This window comes from Pseudomyrmex gracilis, unplaced genomic scaffold, assembly GCF_002006095.1.
Source record: "Pseudomyrmex gracilis isolate BER0280 unplaced genomic scaffold, ASM200609v1 scaffold_455, whole genome shotgun sequence".
Taxonomy (NCBI): domain Eukaryota; kingdom Metazoa; phylum Arthropoda; class Insecta; order Hymenoptera; family Formicidae; genus Pseudomyrmex; species Pseudomyrmex gracilis.
The window spans coordinates 65,264-80,787 of record NW_018021039.1 but is presented as its reverse complement, the minus strand read 5'-3'; the positions used below and the strand labels follow the sequence as shown (position 1 = coordinate 80,787).

Sequence of the window (15,524 nt, the reverse complement as noted above, 5' to 3'; positions counted from 1 at the left end):
TCAAAGCAATCCTAAGGTTTGCTGCACACCACCATGAAGCGTTTTCCGATGGCAGGAGTCTATAATGAGCCTGGTGAGGTGCGACTCTGCTGGGAGGATGGCAGGATCCTTCTTGTCAAATAACAAGAGAGAGTGCTTTAATCTCCCTCCAACTCGAAGTAATCCTTATTCGTCTAGGAAAAGGCTTAACCTAGTGAGTGAGCTTCCTTTGTGCAAGGGCTCTTCCTTACGCACAGCGGCTATTTCTGTCTCGTAGCTTCTTGCCTGTACCTTTTTGATCCAGATTCGCTTAGCGGTTTCCAAATCACCAGCGGTTAGCGAGGTAAGGGCTTTTTGCTGACCCTGAAGATGTGCACTCTCTGGAAGCGACGGCCGTTTTTTCAACCAGCGCAAACACCATGCGGTGATGCGCAATAACTTCGTGAATGACGAGTACTGCAGCAACATTTCTGGCTCGGACTCTTCCGTTTTAGCCATGGAAGCTGTTGTCCTCCGCTGTTCCGGGAGCTCCGCTGGCTGCAGTGACACCGTGGATCTTGGCCATGCTTCCTTGTTCGCTGCCAGCCAGGGAGGGCCGTGCCACCACAGATTATGCTCCACTAGATCCTTCGGGCTCACTCCCCGTGATGCTCAATCCGCTGGATTATCCTGGTTCTTAATGTGCCGCCATTGTGCTTCAGGCATCGCTCGCTAAATTTCGGTTGGCGACGTACGTCCTCCATCTGGAAGGATGGCCTTGAATCCAGTTCAGAGCCACAGAAGAGTCCGACCAGGCGTGCACCTTGACGACCTGCAAACCTAAGGCACGCTGAATGTACGCGACAAGTTGTGTCAGAAGTGCAGCCGCGCAGAGCTCAAGCCGAGGTAAAGAAACTTGCTTCAACGGAGCCATCTTAGATTTCGCTGCCACCAATGAGATGACTGCCTTACCGTCACCCCCTTCTGATCGTAGATAAACCACGGCAGCGTAGGCGCGCTCCGACGCGTCCGCGAACCCGTGTAGTTCTAATGCCTGGTTGTCCTTGCTTCCCATCATCCAGCGAGGAACTCGGATGCGCTCCAGGGTTTGTAGCTCTACCTCCAGCCGTCGCCACGATTCGCAATCATCAGACGATATCGGGGTGTCCCAATCCAGCCCCTTTAACCACGCAGACTGAATGAGTATCTTGGCTTGTATTACCACCGGGGTAAACCATCCCAGCGGATCTAACAGCTGCGCAGTTCTGGAAAGGATAGTTCTCTTGGTAATTAGTCGTGGCTCACCACGCTCCACGGCGAATGAGAAGCAGTCAGTGCTCGGATGCCAGCAAAGGCCGAGCATCGTGTGACACTCTAGTGGTTACCATTCGCGCGGATTTGACGGCATCCGGTCTTCCTCTGGGACCTCGTCCAGCAACTCGGGATGGTTTGCGACCCATTTCTTGAGTAGGAAACCGCCCGCTCTGCACAACAAGATCAGTTGGTCTCGAAGGTCCCGTGCGTCCTGCAGAGTGTCGGCACCCGTCAATATGTCATCGACGTAAACGTTGCTTCGGAGAGCTGCTGCTCTCAAAAGATAGCGGTGTGTTTCGTCGTCTGCCAGCTGATGCAGCGTTCGGATGGCCAAGAAAGGGGCATAGGCTAACCCGTACGTAACAGTATTAAGCTGGTATTCCTTGACTTCCTCGTTCGCATTGAATCTCCAAAGAATTCTCTGTAAATTTCTATCCTCGGGGTGCACGAGAATCTGACAATACATTTTTTCAATGTCCGACGCCAGAACAAATCGTTGAGTGCGCCATTGCATCAAAATGTCAATCAACGGAGACAGAAGATTTTTTCCGATTAGCAGGCATTTGTTCAAAGACTCCCCTGAAGAGAGCGCCCACGAGCCGTTGAACACGACACGAAGCTTTGTCGTGATGCTTGCTTCTCGTAGTACTCCATGGTGAGGTAGGTAGTACGTTCTCATCTTCCGATTGCTTGCAGGTGGCTCTGCGGGTGACATATGTTGCAATTCTACGTATTGTTGCATAAAGTCTACATACAACTGCTGCAGGTTGCTGTTGCAGGAGAATCTGCGCTTCATTTGAATCAAGGATCGCTCCGCTGCGAATCGTGTTGGCAACAGGTCGCTCGGTGTTCCTCTCAATGGAAATCTAACCACGTACCTGCCTTCCTCAGTTTGCGAGTGCGTTGCCACAAACACGTCCTCGCACTGATGCTCTTCTCGAGTCAACGCTGAAGCTTTCGCTGGCACTTCCTCCTGCTCCTAGAATTGTCTGACCAGTTCATTTAATGACTCGGTTGTAACGTATTGGTAGGCTACTGTTTTCCCTTGTTCTCTATCTTTGCCTGCTGCTATGCATCCTGACAGTATCCAACCTAATGATGTTTTCTGCGCTACAGGCTCTTGCGGCTTTCCTTTCTGCACTCCTGCTGTCAAGATGGAAGCGTACACGTCCGCTCCGAGCAAAATGTCGATCGGATCAGCGGAGAGAAATTCAGGATCTGCGAGTACTAGGTTCTTCAGGTGGGCCCATGGCTGAGCTGTGATATTTGAGCCCCCTGCGTAAGCGGTCAACCGTGGGAGCACCAATGCTGTGACGGTAAGCGCTGATTTGCTGAAGTGTGGCATAAGCTTCACCACCATGCGACCCCTTGTGACACCTGTTTTATTGCCGCCAACACCAATCACTGTCACAGCCGCTTGCTTCCGCGGCAACCTTAGTTTTTGTGCGAGCGCTTCTGATACGAAGGACGTCTCGGATCCTTGGTCGATTAGCGCTCGAGCGTCGTGCACAGTTCCAAAGCGATCCGCAACGCGTACGCGAGCCGTTGCCAGCAAGATTGTAACCTGCTTTTCGACGCGATTTTGAGTCACGTGAGAGGTCGTAGCGTTGACATTTTCCTTTGTTGCATCGCGAAACGCGTCGTGCAGCATTGTGATGGCGCTCACCACAAACTGTGCACGATTTTTTTGAAGCACACTCACTTGCTTGGTGCTTGCCCAGGCAGTTGATGCAAAGCTTATTTTCAGTCACGTGCCCTTTTCTTTCAGACGCTGCTTTCTCCTTGTATTTCTCGTAATACATGAGAAAGTGATCTTGATGACAGAAGGAGCACCGCTCGTTTTTTGCGCCTTTCTTTGTGGCTTCCTTCTTTTGCACGACGTGGCTCTTCGCTTTGCCCAACGTTGAAGATTTACTGGCAGCTTCCGACTTGACCTCCTTTTGCTGCCGATCGCCCTTCGAGCGTCTGGAGACGCTCAGGAAGGCCTTCAGCTTCTCAAACAAAGGAGGTTCCGAGCTTTCGCTGACATGGTCATCCCACAACACACGCGTACGTGGGCCCAGCAGATCCACGATGACGTGAACAAACAAATCCTCGGTTTTTGCCACAGGTCGCCCGAGGTTTTCCATTGCATCGTAAGTGTTGATAGATTTGTGAAAAATCCCCTTCACTTCGGCTGCGCTTTCATTTTTCATTTTTGGTAGTGACAAAAACTTGTTTAAGTAAGAGCGAACAAGCAACTGAGTGTTTTCATGGAACTCGGTCAACTCACTCCACGCCTTGCTGTAGCTCGCCTCCGTGGCCGGTAAGTTTTGAATTAAAGTGGCTGCTTTGCCTCGAACGCACGATCTCAAGTAATGTAATTTTTCCACGGTAGGAAGCTGCCCGTCGTTGCCGATGGTGGAAAGAAAATGATCGCGGAAGACTGGCCACTCTTCATATTTTCCCGAAAATTCTGGCAGTTTAATTTTCGGCAGCTCAGTCCCACGGAGTGTTGCTGGCTGACCTTCCGTGATCGGCTTTGCTTCCGGAGACTTACCTAAGAAAGAGCGCTCAAAATCGACGAGTCTACCTCGCTGCGACAAGTAAGTTTCCTCGGCCATTGACATGAAGTCTTTCGCATGATATTCTGTTTTCTTCAAATCACTGCCATGTTCGAGTCACAAAGTCGAATGTTGTTCTTCTAACCGAGCCCATCTCTTATTCAAGGATCCGACTGCAGATTGGACAAGACCAAGTGTGATCTTGTCGGTTCCTTTTTTTAAGTTCTCAACCGTGCGCCCCAGACGCTGAAGTATTTCGTTCTGAGCTTGAATAAGATTGTCCATTTTTTTTGCAAGTAACGACACTTATTTCAAGAGAACTTCACGATCAGAGAACTGCTTCCACAGCACGTCACTGACTCCGCTACCGGAATCCGGCTCGAAGGACCAACAATATTGACACCTTCGCGAGGAAGGACACACACTAAACTCAAAGTCAAAAAAAGGGAAAAGGAACTGAGATGAGCACAGCGGAAATTATTATTCGTCACTATATTTACACTATTTACACATAAACCTTTACAGATTTCGAACTGCCGCAAGCAACGGCATTGGAAATGCAAAGGACGGTTTCTTCGCTATTGGCTCTCCCCGCGTTGCAATCACGGCGCGTGACAATGAAGCGGAATGTAACGCGTGGAGATATCACTTAGCTAAAAGCGAATGAATGATAGCAACGAGCAACTGCAACTAAGGACTGAAAATTGCAAGTGCAAAAATACCACGACTTCTTCGGGAACTAGCGACGGACGAACCCTTGTGAAGCCGTGCTGACTTATATATAAGCTGTCCCTTCTAGAAGATTCTTAAGTTCCAAAAAAATTCTACCTGTCGCAATGACTTTGCCTTTTTTTGAAGCTTTTCAGAAGGGGCAGTGCTTTTCCGCGAATTGCATCGTGTGCTCGTGAATGCACGCACGTGCGTGTTTCCGATTGGCCTTCGTGTGCTGCGGGGCTCCTCGCAGTTGGCCTCTTTTCTTGCGCAGCTTTGATTTCTCAAGCGCGCCGTTGATTCGCGCGTGATCACCTGCGCCGAAATCAATTGTGCGCCGCGCCTGTTTTTGAATTTTACTCCATCACGCGTGATGGAGTTGCGAGCGTTCTCAACACATCCATACACACAAACACTCTTAAGTGGTAAATTCACTCCATACTACACACACATAACATTTGTATTAAAATCTTATTTCTGCACCAAACACTTACTATACAAACAAGCAGCACACACACAAAAAATCCTTCCTTAATACTAAGACCCTGCGAAGTTACCGTTAATAGAAGGGGACTACTTCGCGGCGGCGGAGGAAGTTCCCGCTCGGAGAAGAAAGCGCGCGACGCCCATGGCGTCAATCTTAATGGAATCGTCGTACCAAGCGGGCGTGCGAGACAGAGTACGGCAAAAACAAAGATTATGTTGACTCAGATACGATTTAAATAAATTTATTGTAACAAATATATATATAGTCAAGTGTACGAAACACACAGTATTGAAAAATGCATATATATTGTTTATATTTACCTAAAAAACTGTGTGCATTTTTTGAGTGTTACTGCCTGTCGATCCTCATCCAGTAGAAGTTCCTTGCGCCCAGCCGTGGAACAGCGTGCCTGGAAAAGATACAAACCTTGTTACTAGGTGGTAAAAGTAACTGGCGACCGTGGCAACGAAACAAAACCGTGAGTACCCGACCAAATAGTACTTAGCCCCGGTCACAACCGGGGTTTAGTCTAAAATTCTGTTGTGAAATCTAGAGTAATTTTGTAAAGGCCATTGAGCAATTACGGAAGGTACGTGTCATTGCTCAATCGACCCAAATTTATTTAAAAAGGCAACAAGCAGCATTTCCTTGTAAATAAAATCTGCTTGTTAAGCGTAGTATCAAGTAGGATACAGACGCGGCACGCAACGTCAGCGGCCTACGAGCAGTAGCAATTAGGTCGCTAAATAGCTGAATTGTCACGATCGATCTCTTTAAAAGATCGATCGCGAGCAACGACAGACAGATCGTGAGTAGCTATTGACAATACTGTGTGGCTCCGAGTCCATCCGGAGAGTTTACCGCAGTAAAGCAACAGCTAAGTGTCAGTATAAGCGTGCGTTATTGTACAGTAATTGTAAACTTAGTAGTAATAAACTACGCCAGTTTTTATAAAAGAATCTTATTCATCACCAAGTCCTTCATCTTCCTCGATCTCAACAAATTTTGGTGGCAGCGGTGGGATTGTAAACCAACTACCGAGACGGGATTTTGTCAAAGAAAAATTTCGGTTGGATTGAGGAGGAGATAAAAAGGACATTAAGGATATGGGTGAGAAAAGAAAAGTAAATTGTGCACAAAGAGATATATTTTAAAAAGAATAAGACAAGAAAGGAATAATATTAGTAAAAATAATATTGAATCCTGGGTAAGCAAAACGGGTTCTCAGCACCTGAAACAGAAAAATAACAGAGTTAGTAATACTGGCAAGTGGTGCGAAAAGTGAATAGAGAATCACTGTTCAACGCTCACGATCTCGGGTTACACGAAACTGACCTACCGCAATAGTAAAAAGTAAGCAGTGTTACAAGCGGAGTAGAAGCAGCAGAAAAAAAAGAGACAAGAAAAGCAAGCAAAGTCCACCGCAAGTACTCCGGGGAAGTATTAACGAAAGAACCATTTCGGATGCATAAAAGGACCGGCAAGGGAGATAAAAATTCGGCTCAAACTGAAGCATGGTGAGCGACGGCGGAAGCAACCACCAAAGCGGCAGCATATAGGAGTAGCGCACGGTGGCAGCATACAGCGGCAATAGCAGCGTCGACAGCAGCGGCGGCGACATAGGGGCTATCGACCTACGTAGATATCTGCGTAAAGCAAAACAACACTCAGCAGGCGCGGAAATGAGAGCGCTAGCGTAAGTTACAAATTTTGTAATAACTCTGTGTAAATGTCAGAAAACCGGCAGAAAGTTTGCCCGGAAAAACGCGATTGGAACTCCGCTCGTGAATACCGAACGAATAAAAATTTAATACCAACGCCGGAACCGCGAACTGCTCCGGCGAAATTAGAGGCACACACATATAGGCGCCGGTTGAGGTTCAAAGGTGATAGTGACTCAGAATCACATCCAAACGTAGTAACTGAAAGAGAGTTTGAAATAGAAATAGATCGGAGTATAGCTGGAAATTTGATAAGGAGGGAAGACGGTAATAACGAACCTTCTTCTTTGAATCAAAGTGAAATGTTCCAGGCGGGCGGAAATAACCTTGCGTCAGGATTAGATAACACGGAACGGGCTGGACATAGAAAGTGTTAGGCAAGCCCAGGACGCGGTAGACAGAGAAATAACGCAAATGCAACACGAGCTAGTCGGAGCTCGTGGAGGTGAGTCCGCGAGGGGTCCAGGGTCAAGTAGGCCGAGTCATGACGCCACTGAGGAAGTCCTACGTCAGGTCTTGCGGACATTAGGAGGAATAGAAGCACGTGTAGACGCGTTAGGTAGGCAAATGGGGGAGCTGGAAAGAATGCGCAAAAGAATGCGTGAAACAGGTGCTCAATCCACACGAAGAAACACACACGTACGCCCGAGCGAGCAACTCGATATCACGTACGGACGGACGGATGATGACATCCAAAACCACATAGTAAACAGGAGTCAGCTACAATTAAAAGACGCGGTGAATTTAATACCAGCGTTTGACGGGAAATTAGCTGAACAGATATGCGAGTTTTTGAACGCGTGTAAGTATGCAGCGGGAGTTGTTAGCCCGTTGGATGAACCTGCTTTGTTACAAGCAGTGTTGTGTACAAAATTGAGAGGTCAGGCTTTATTGGACTTCGAGACAAAGGATATTTGCAATTTCCAACAGTTAAAAGAGGAAGGTGAAAACACTTTCGCTGCAAAAAAAAGTGTTACTCAGTTGCAGATAGATTTTAACACGTTGAGGCAAAAAAATGGCAAAAGTGCACAAACGTACGGCCAACGTGTAAATCAGATCGCCATGGAATTGTATGGGGCCATGGTGGAAGGTAGGGGACACACCGTTAAAGAAAAACGCATCATTCTGACCACAATCAAAGAGCAGGCGTTACAACAATTCCAAATAGGATTAAAAACCGAAACTAGAGTAATAATTTGCTCATGAAACTATGGAACTCTACAGGAGGCCATAAATGCGGCCAGCTCGGAAGAAAAGATGACAACACCTCATAGCGGTCAAATAAAAAATCAGAAACCGCAAAATAAAGGAAAGTATAATAAAGACACGTGTTTTAAATGCGGAAAGCACGGACATTTTGGTCGAGATTGCCGAGTCAGCAAAGTGTCATTGCCAAAGGCAGGCGGCAGAATAAATCCCGTTGAAAACTATTGCAATTATTGCAAGAAAACAGGACATTCCAGGGAAAATTGCTGGGCCCTGAATGATAGAAAAAAGTATCAAGAAAAGAAAGCGAAAGATGCACCGCATAAAAAACAAAGCAAAAAGCAGAATTCAAAGTGACAGCAACGACTCATTCGAAAATGAGGATGGAAGCAGTAAGAAGAGGAAAGCTATAACGATAGCGGAGCTTCAAATTACCGAAATAAATACGACGCAAGCAAGTTTAGACATCGTGAGAATGCCAATTAAAAAGGCAAAGCTTGAAATAGCAGAGTTACTATATGACACAGGAGCCTCAGTGTCACTCATTAAAAAGAAATGCTTGAAAGAAGAAACTCCCGCGGAATTAACAAACATAGAGTTAACGGGAGTTACAGGTCATAAAGCCTGCGTGATAGGAAAATTTTTGGCACCTATCCAGCTGAAAAATAAGAAAATCAAGCATTCTATGTACGTTGTGAGGGATGATTTTCCTATAAATTACAAAGGAATTTGAGGAAGCGATTTCTTAAAGAAATATTACGTCACTCACGACTATAAGAAGAAAGAAATTCTCGTAGGACAGGAGGCGCTGACCCTGCACCCTCATAGAAGCGTAGAGATACCATCGAGATGTGAGGTCATTATAACAGCGATAACAGATACCAACCAGGTAGGATTAGTTGAAGCGAAAGAGAAACAGCCAGGAGTATTCATCGGTAGCTGTCTCGTACAACCTAGGAATTATTTATGCCCCGTGAGCGTAATTAATACAACGGAACGAACCGTTAAAATGCAGATTCCGCAAGTAAAAATCGAACCATTAACCGACATTGATGGAATTTTAAAGATAAACGAGATGAAAAATGAGTTTAGTGGCCTTACGCGTCAGGAAAAATCAAAGGAAATGTTGCGGGTACAACATTTGAATAAGAAAGAAAGAAAGAAACTTTACGAGTTAAGCGAAGAATATAGCGATATTTTTTACTTAGCCGGTGAACCGCTGAGTAAGACAAACGCGGTAGAGCATCAGATTCTGATCAAGGTTGACACTGCACCGATTAATGTAAGGCCGTATCGACTACCAGAAAAACATAAGCAAGAGGTCGATAGGCAGATACAAGAAATGTTGGATAGCAAAATAATCCGACATAGCAAGAGTCAATGGAATGCGCCACTTCTAGTAGTACCTAAGAAGATGGACGCGTCGAGCATTAGAAAACTGAGAATAGTAGTGGATTTTCGACGTCTAAACGACGTGACCATCGGAGATTCGTTCCCACTACCTAACATAACCGAAATTTTGGATTAGCTAGGAAATGCTAAGTACTTCTCTACGTTAGACTTGGCATCGGGATATCATCAGATACCCATGAAAAAGGCGGATAAATGCAAGACAGCATTTTCAACGCCGTACGGGCATTACGAGTATAATCAAATGCCCTTCGGACTAAAGAACGCGCCAGCAACGTTTCAGATGCTGATGAATTCGGTTTTAACAGGACTACAGGACATAAAGTGTTTTGTATATCTAGACGATATAGTGACACATGGAGCCAGTTTAGAGGAACACAGTAAACGACTAAAGGATGTGTTCGAACGACTTCAAGAAAATAATTTGAAGCTACAGCCAGACAAGTGTGAATTTTTCCGAAAAGAAATCACATAGGGGCACATTATTAACGAGGATAAAACAAAACCAGATCCATCGAAAATAAGTGCAGTGAGAGATTTTCCTGTGCCGACGAAGATAAAAAATATACAGGCTTTCATAGGAGTGGCGGGCTATTACCGGAAATTTATTGATCAATTCTCAAGAATTGCTAAGCCTTTGACACAGTTAACAAAAAAGTGTGTCAAATTCGAGTAGGGGCCCGAACAGCAACAAGCATTCGAAATATTAAAAGAAAAATTGAGCAGCGCACCTTTGCTAGCGTATCCGGATTTCACAAAGGAGTTTATCGTTACAACCGACGTGTCAGGTTACGCAGTCGGAGCTGTCTTGTCACAAGGCCCGATAAAACAAGATAAGCCTATCGCATATGCAAGTCGAGTGTTAAATACTGCCGAACGGAATTATAACACCACGGAAAAAGAATTGTTGGCAATAGTGTAGGCCGTAAAACATTGTCGACCATATTTATATGGTGTTAAATTTAAGATCGTAACGGATCACAGGGCACTTGTGTGGTTATTCAGTGTCAAGGACCTCGGGTCACGACTAATTCGTTGGCAATTGAAACTCAAGGAATACGAGTATGAAATAATTTATAAAAAAGGGAAAGCCAACACCAACGTAGATGCATTAAGCCGAAACATCGAACAACCCGAAGTTTGTACCTACAAAGCAGAGGAAACCGATGAGGGCAAAGAACCAAGTGAGACACAAGAACTCACGGAAGAAGAAAAGAAACAGATACTGTATGAGTATCACAATGCGCCGTTAGGAGCGCACCAAGGGATAGCGCAAACCGTGAAAAGAATTCGCCAGAATTATAATTGGCCGCATCTTACAAAGGATGTGGAAGAGTATATCTCAAAGTGTGCGTCTTGTCAACGAAGTAAGATGGCGAAAAGGGTTAAAGCGCCAATGGTCATCACCGATACGCCAGCAGAGCCATTTGAGAAATGCGCTCTCGATATTGTCGGACCATTAACGGTAACAAGTAACGGAAATAAGTACTCTTATTGACCTTCCAAAATAATTTGACAAAGTTCAGTAAAGCGATACCTATCTCAAACCAAGAAGCAGCGACCGTAGCGAGAGAATTTGTTACAAAAGTAGTGTGCGAGTATGGCATTCCAAAAACGGTACTAACAGATCGAGGCACAAATTTCGTCAGCAAAATGTTTAAAAACGTGTGCAGATTATTACGAATTAATAAAATTCAAACAACGGCATATCACCCCGAAAGTAATGGAGCTTCGGAACGTTCTCATAGGACGTTAGCTGAATATATAAGGCACTACGTAAATGAAGATCAAACAGATTGGGACGAATAGATTCCGTACGCTATGTTTGCGTACAATACTACGCCACATTCAGCCACAGGGTTTACACCGTTTGAATTAATGTATGGTAGACAGACGGAATTGCCAACCGCATTAAGAAAACCTTCGGCAACACAGTATAATTTAAAAGATTACGCACAGGAGTTAAAAGAGCGATTACGCGCCGCAAATCGCGTAGCGAGGGAAAATCTGCGCGAGGAAAAAGAAAAAGCGAAGCGTTATTACGATAAGAAGACAAAAACAGCATCTTTCAAAGTTGGCGATAAGGTCCTGCTATATGATGAAACATTGAGAAGGGGAAGGTCAAAGAAACTGAAATCACTATGGATTGGTTCGTACGTAATAGTTGCAAAAGTTTCAGATGTTACATATACAGTAAAAGCGAGAAGACGCACACAGAATATGCATGTTAATAGGCTAAAGGCCTTTATAGAAAATTAAGTAAAAAAAAGGGTACTTACCGATCCACTTCACTCTGAGTTAGAGATGACTACGACGGAAGGATCAGGCGACAAGGGGGGACCCAGGCACACCACATCGGGATCCCAGTCGAAAAAATATTGAAATACACCTGGCGGCGGGGTGCGCGGTGACTCCGGATCTGGAGAGGCCGGGGAGTATTCTTCAAGCTCCAAGGTTATCGTTTCGTCTTCAGAATCGGTCACAGTAACGGTCGGTGACGGGACGGGCGGCTCCGGTGAGGCAGGATCGGGGCTTTCGGCACTAGTTTCCGCGGTGTCACGAAGTACGACAATGGTAGCCGCACTCGTGATGCTGACCCGCGAGTCAGTGTCACTATTACCGTCACTAGCACTTTACAGGAAATGGCCCAGTCTTCACCTCCGAACTGAAGACCAAGCCAACATGTTACGCAAAGGGACCCGGATGGTCGACCCGCGCATCCGCATCGACTGCATGGAAATGCCATGTTGTAAAATAGATGAATATTTAGTAACACAGAAGAAAAAATTTTTTTCGTCGTTCGCCAAAGATAACGAAGAACTAACTCGGTGGTGAAGTGTGAAGTATTGAAATATCCGTCCCGAAAGAAGGGGGAAAAAGAGAAATCCGCGGTTTAGCATAAATTTGACACCAGGAATTAAAATTAAACTCGGATGAAATCGTAGTAGAGTCAGTTTACTCTGCGACGAAAGTAAAAATATGTATAGGCGAACACAGCATAAGAACACGACCGTTGCAGAAAATAATGTAAAAATATTATCTTACAGGGTAAAAACTTTACTGTTAAAAATTGCCGTGTGTATTGCGTGGGATGGAACCGAAAGACAGGAGTTCAAGATTCGAAGGTTCCAACATAATCCTGGAATATATTTCGAGAAACAAGGCAAAATGTACCGTTCTTCCAAAGAATGGAAACTCGCAATAAGACTAGACGTAACTTCTATGTATAATAACTTAGAACAGTTGCGAAGAATGTTGAACAATACCGGAGACTTGTGCGGCAACAAAAAATATTTAGTAAAAATAAGGAGTTCTGTGACAGTTTTTCTGGCAAGTTACGGCACAGGGAACTCAAGGTCAGTACATTAGTAAGAAGAATAAAAATGATAGTAGGAACACCGACGCGCAGTCGGAGGGGTTTAGTGAACGCAATCGGTTCCGTGGCCAAAATATTATTTGGCACCATGGACGCAGAAGACAAGAAAGTAATCTCGGAGCAGTTGCAATTAATAGGAAATAAACAGGCCGTATCGCAGCATACTGTAAAAACTCAGTTACAAGTAATTAATGCTACGATTGCTCACGTAGACGATGTGAAAAATATTATAGAGAGAAATGAGAATAAGCTGCAAAAAGCAGTGGTAAGAATAACTCAAAAAGTTGATGACTACGCACAACAGCAAGAACTACGAGACTATTTCCTTGAGCTGGGCAGTTTACAGACAGAAATTGAACTCGATGCCGAGGGAATAATTGAGTACGTTACCGACGTGCACACTAAGTTTGCAAAATTGGAAATAGTGCCACTTGAGCAAATCATACATAGCCTGAAAGAAGCAAATAACCAATTCATGCGAGACCTGCGTTTTCTTTTTGCTGTGACTCTAGAAAACTGGTTAGAGATAAAAAGGTTTGTCACGGTTAGTGTCTATTGTAAGGACTCGAATATATTCACGGTTGTAAAATTTCCATTGGTCAGTTTTGGTAGTTACAATGTGTACAGGATAGTGCCCTTATCGATACATGAACGGGACAACGTGTTCGCGGCGGTGCGAGTCAAGCACCCGGTGGTAGCAATAGACACAAATCGTCAAACGTACTCTGTACTTAGCGAAACACAGTGGAATAGTTGTGTAAGCGTACAAGATCGTTATGTGTGTAAAAACGTGGATTTAGTGTATCGATTTTCGTAGGGAGCGTCCTGCGAGTTACAAATGTTTATAAACGAGGATGGTAGCTACAAAGACTGTGAAATCGACCACATGTTTCCAACCAAACCGTGTGGGTACGATTAACAAAGGCACACGTATGGTTGTTCTCGACCTTGAGGGAAGAAACTTTACGTATTACGTGCGAAAACAAATCAGAAAGGATGGAGGTCATATCCGGAGTCGGGGAAATAGAGTTACCGGAGCAATGTGAATTGACCACAGCAAGTATTATAGTGCAAACTAATCAAGTAGTAAAGGGCGTGGGAATAAGTACGTTCTTACCACGTTTTAATATCACGGCACCAAGAAAAAGGGAACAAGTGAAAAGTAACGACATGGAATTGGAAAGTGTAACGCGGAACAAAGTGCAGTTGCGATCGTTAGAAGAACAGTTAACACGACTTACAAAAGAAAATAATCTTGTTGATTACGCATTTTATAAGCAGCCGCACTTTATTCTCCCGACTTTGGTAAGCGTAACTTTGGTTATCGTAGCAATCGTAAGTTTATGTTTTTGGTTACGAAAGAGAGAACTCCAAGCAAGACGAAAAATGTTCAGTCTTCGAGATTTAAAGCCAAGTGCTCGACAGCCCGGGCACGCGGTACCCGAATTTTAGTATAGTAAGCGGAAAATGGCGATACATTTTCCTTCTTTCAAGAAGGGGAGAAAATGTTGTGAAATCTAGAGTAATTTCGTACAGGCCATTGAGCAATTACGGAAGGTACGCGTCATTGCTCAATCGACCCGAATTTATTTAAAAAGGCAACAAGCAGCATTTCCTTGTAAATAAAATCTGCTTGTTAAGCGTAGTATCAAGTAGGATACAGACGCGGCACGTAGGCCGTCAGCGGCCTACGTGCAATAGCAATTAGGTCGCTAAATTGCTGAATGGTCGCGATTGATCCCTTTAAAAGATCGATTGCGAGCAACGACAGACAGATCGTGAGTAGCTGTTGATAATACTGTGTGGCTCTGAGTCCATCCGGAGAGTTTACCGCAATAAAGCAACAGCTAAGTGTCAGTATAAGCGTGCGTTATTGTACAGTAATTGTAAACTTGGTAGTAATAAACTACGCCAGTTTTTATAAAAGAATCTTATTCATCACCAAGTCCTTCATCTTCCCCGATCTGAACAATTCTGTGTCTATTTGCACCGTGTCTAATTGCAACGTGTCCACTTGAACGGTATCAAATTTTGCCGCTCCCGTAAACCATCCGGTACACATTTTTGTACAATCTGCAAGATAGCGGTATATGCTATAGAAAACTGCTCAGTAAGCTGTGGCGACGAAGGTTATGGACAAGAGCGTATTTGTCTCTCATGTTTGGCATTTAAAAGTAGTCAATCAATTCCTGTTTCTCATGAAACAGAAAATTGGAGAAGATTAAATTCGAAACAAAATAAAACTTGCACAGCAAGATATTTAGGAAGCAACAAATGCAATATTAATGATTCCTTAACGTTGCACAGAAGCACAAAACTCCCAATAATAAAAAATGATCGGTCTGTAGACTTAGCAATTAAATTGCAAGATAAAAATTACTGTCTAATTAATATTTGTGCTTTTGATAGTTTGCTACAAATTATGCTTGTAACTATATTAGATTATAAACATTTTAAAACCAAGGTAAAATCTTAGATTTAATAATATTAATATTTATGACAAATATATATTTATTGTCTCATCTCATTATATTCATTATATGCATCGTCATTAATATTAGTTTCTTCGTCTTCTTCTTACAATTCTTTTTGCAAAACAAGTAAAAAATCTTAAAAACTAACTTATCACTCTTTCTTATCTTACAATCTACCCAGCAAACAATTTCTGACTGCGCAGACCTTGGCAACAGAAACTGTGTGCAGAAACGCTACAGTACGGAAACATGCTTTGGTGCTGCCAAAACTGTTAGCACATAGAGACAAAAAACGCAACAACTCTGTTGGCACATACATGAGAC

The 15,524-nt window shown here is 44.2% G+C and overlaps 1 protein-coding gene across 1 annotated transcript; it reads right to left on the bottom strand.

The window, feature by feature from the left end:
- Nucleotides 1-1,339: 1,339 nt before the first annotated feature.
- On the bottom strand, nt 1,340-4,100 carry LOC109860733. The gene is made up of 5 exons (XM_020440013.1): nt 3,961-4,100; nt 3,545-3,918; nt 2,975-3,448; nt 2,309-2,751; nt 1,340-2,251 (listed from the first exon to the last, which is right to left on the bottom strand). The coding sequence occupies exons 1-5, from the start codon at nt 4,098-4,100 to the stop codon at nt 1,340-1,342; spliced, it is 2,343 nt and encodes a 780-aa protein (XP_020295602.1).
- Between the last annotated feature and the right edge of the window lie 11,424 nt (nt 4,101-15,524).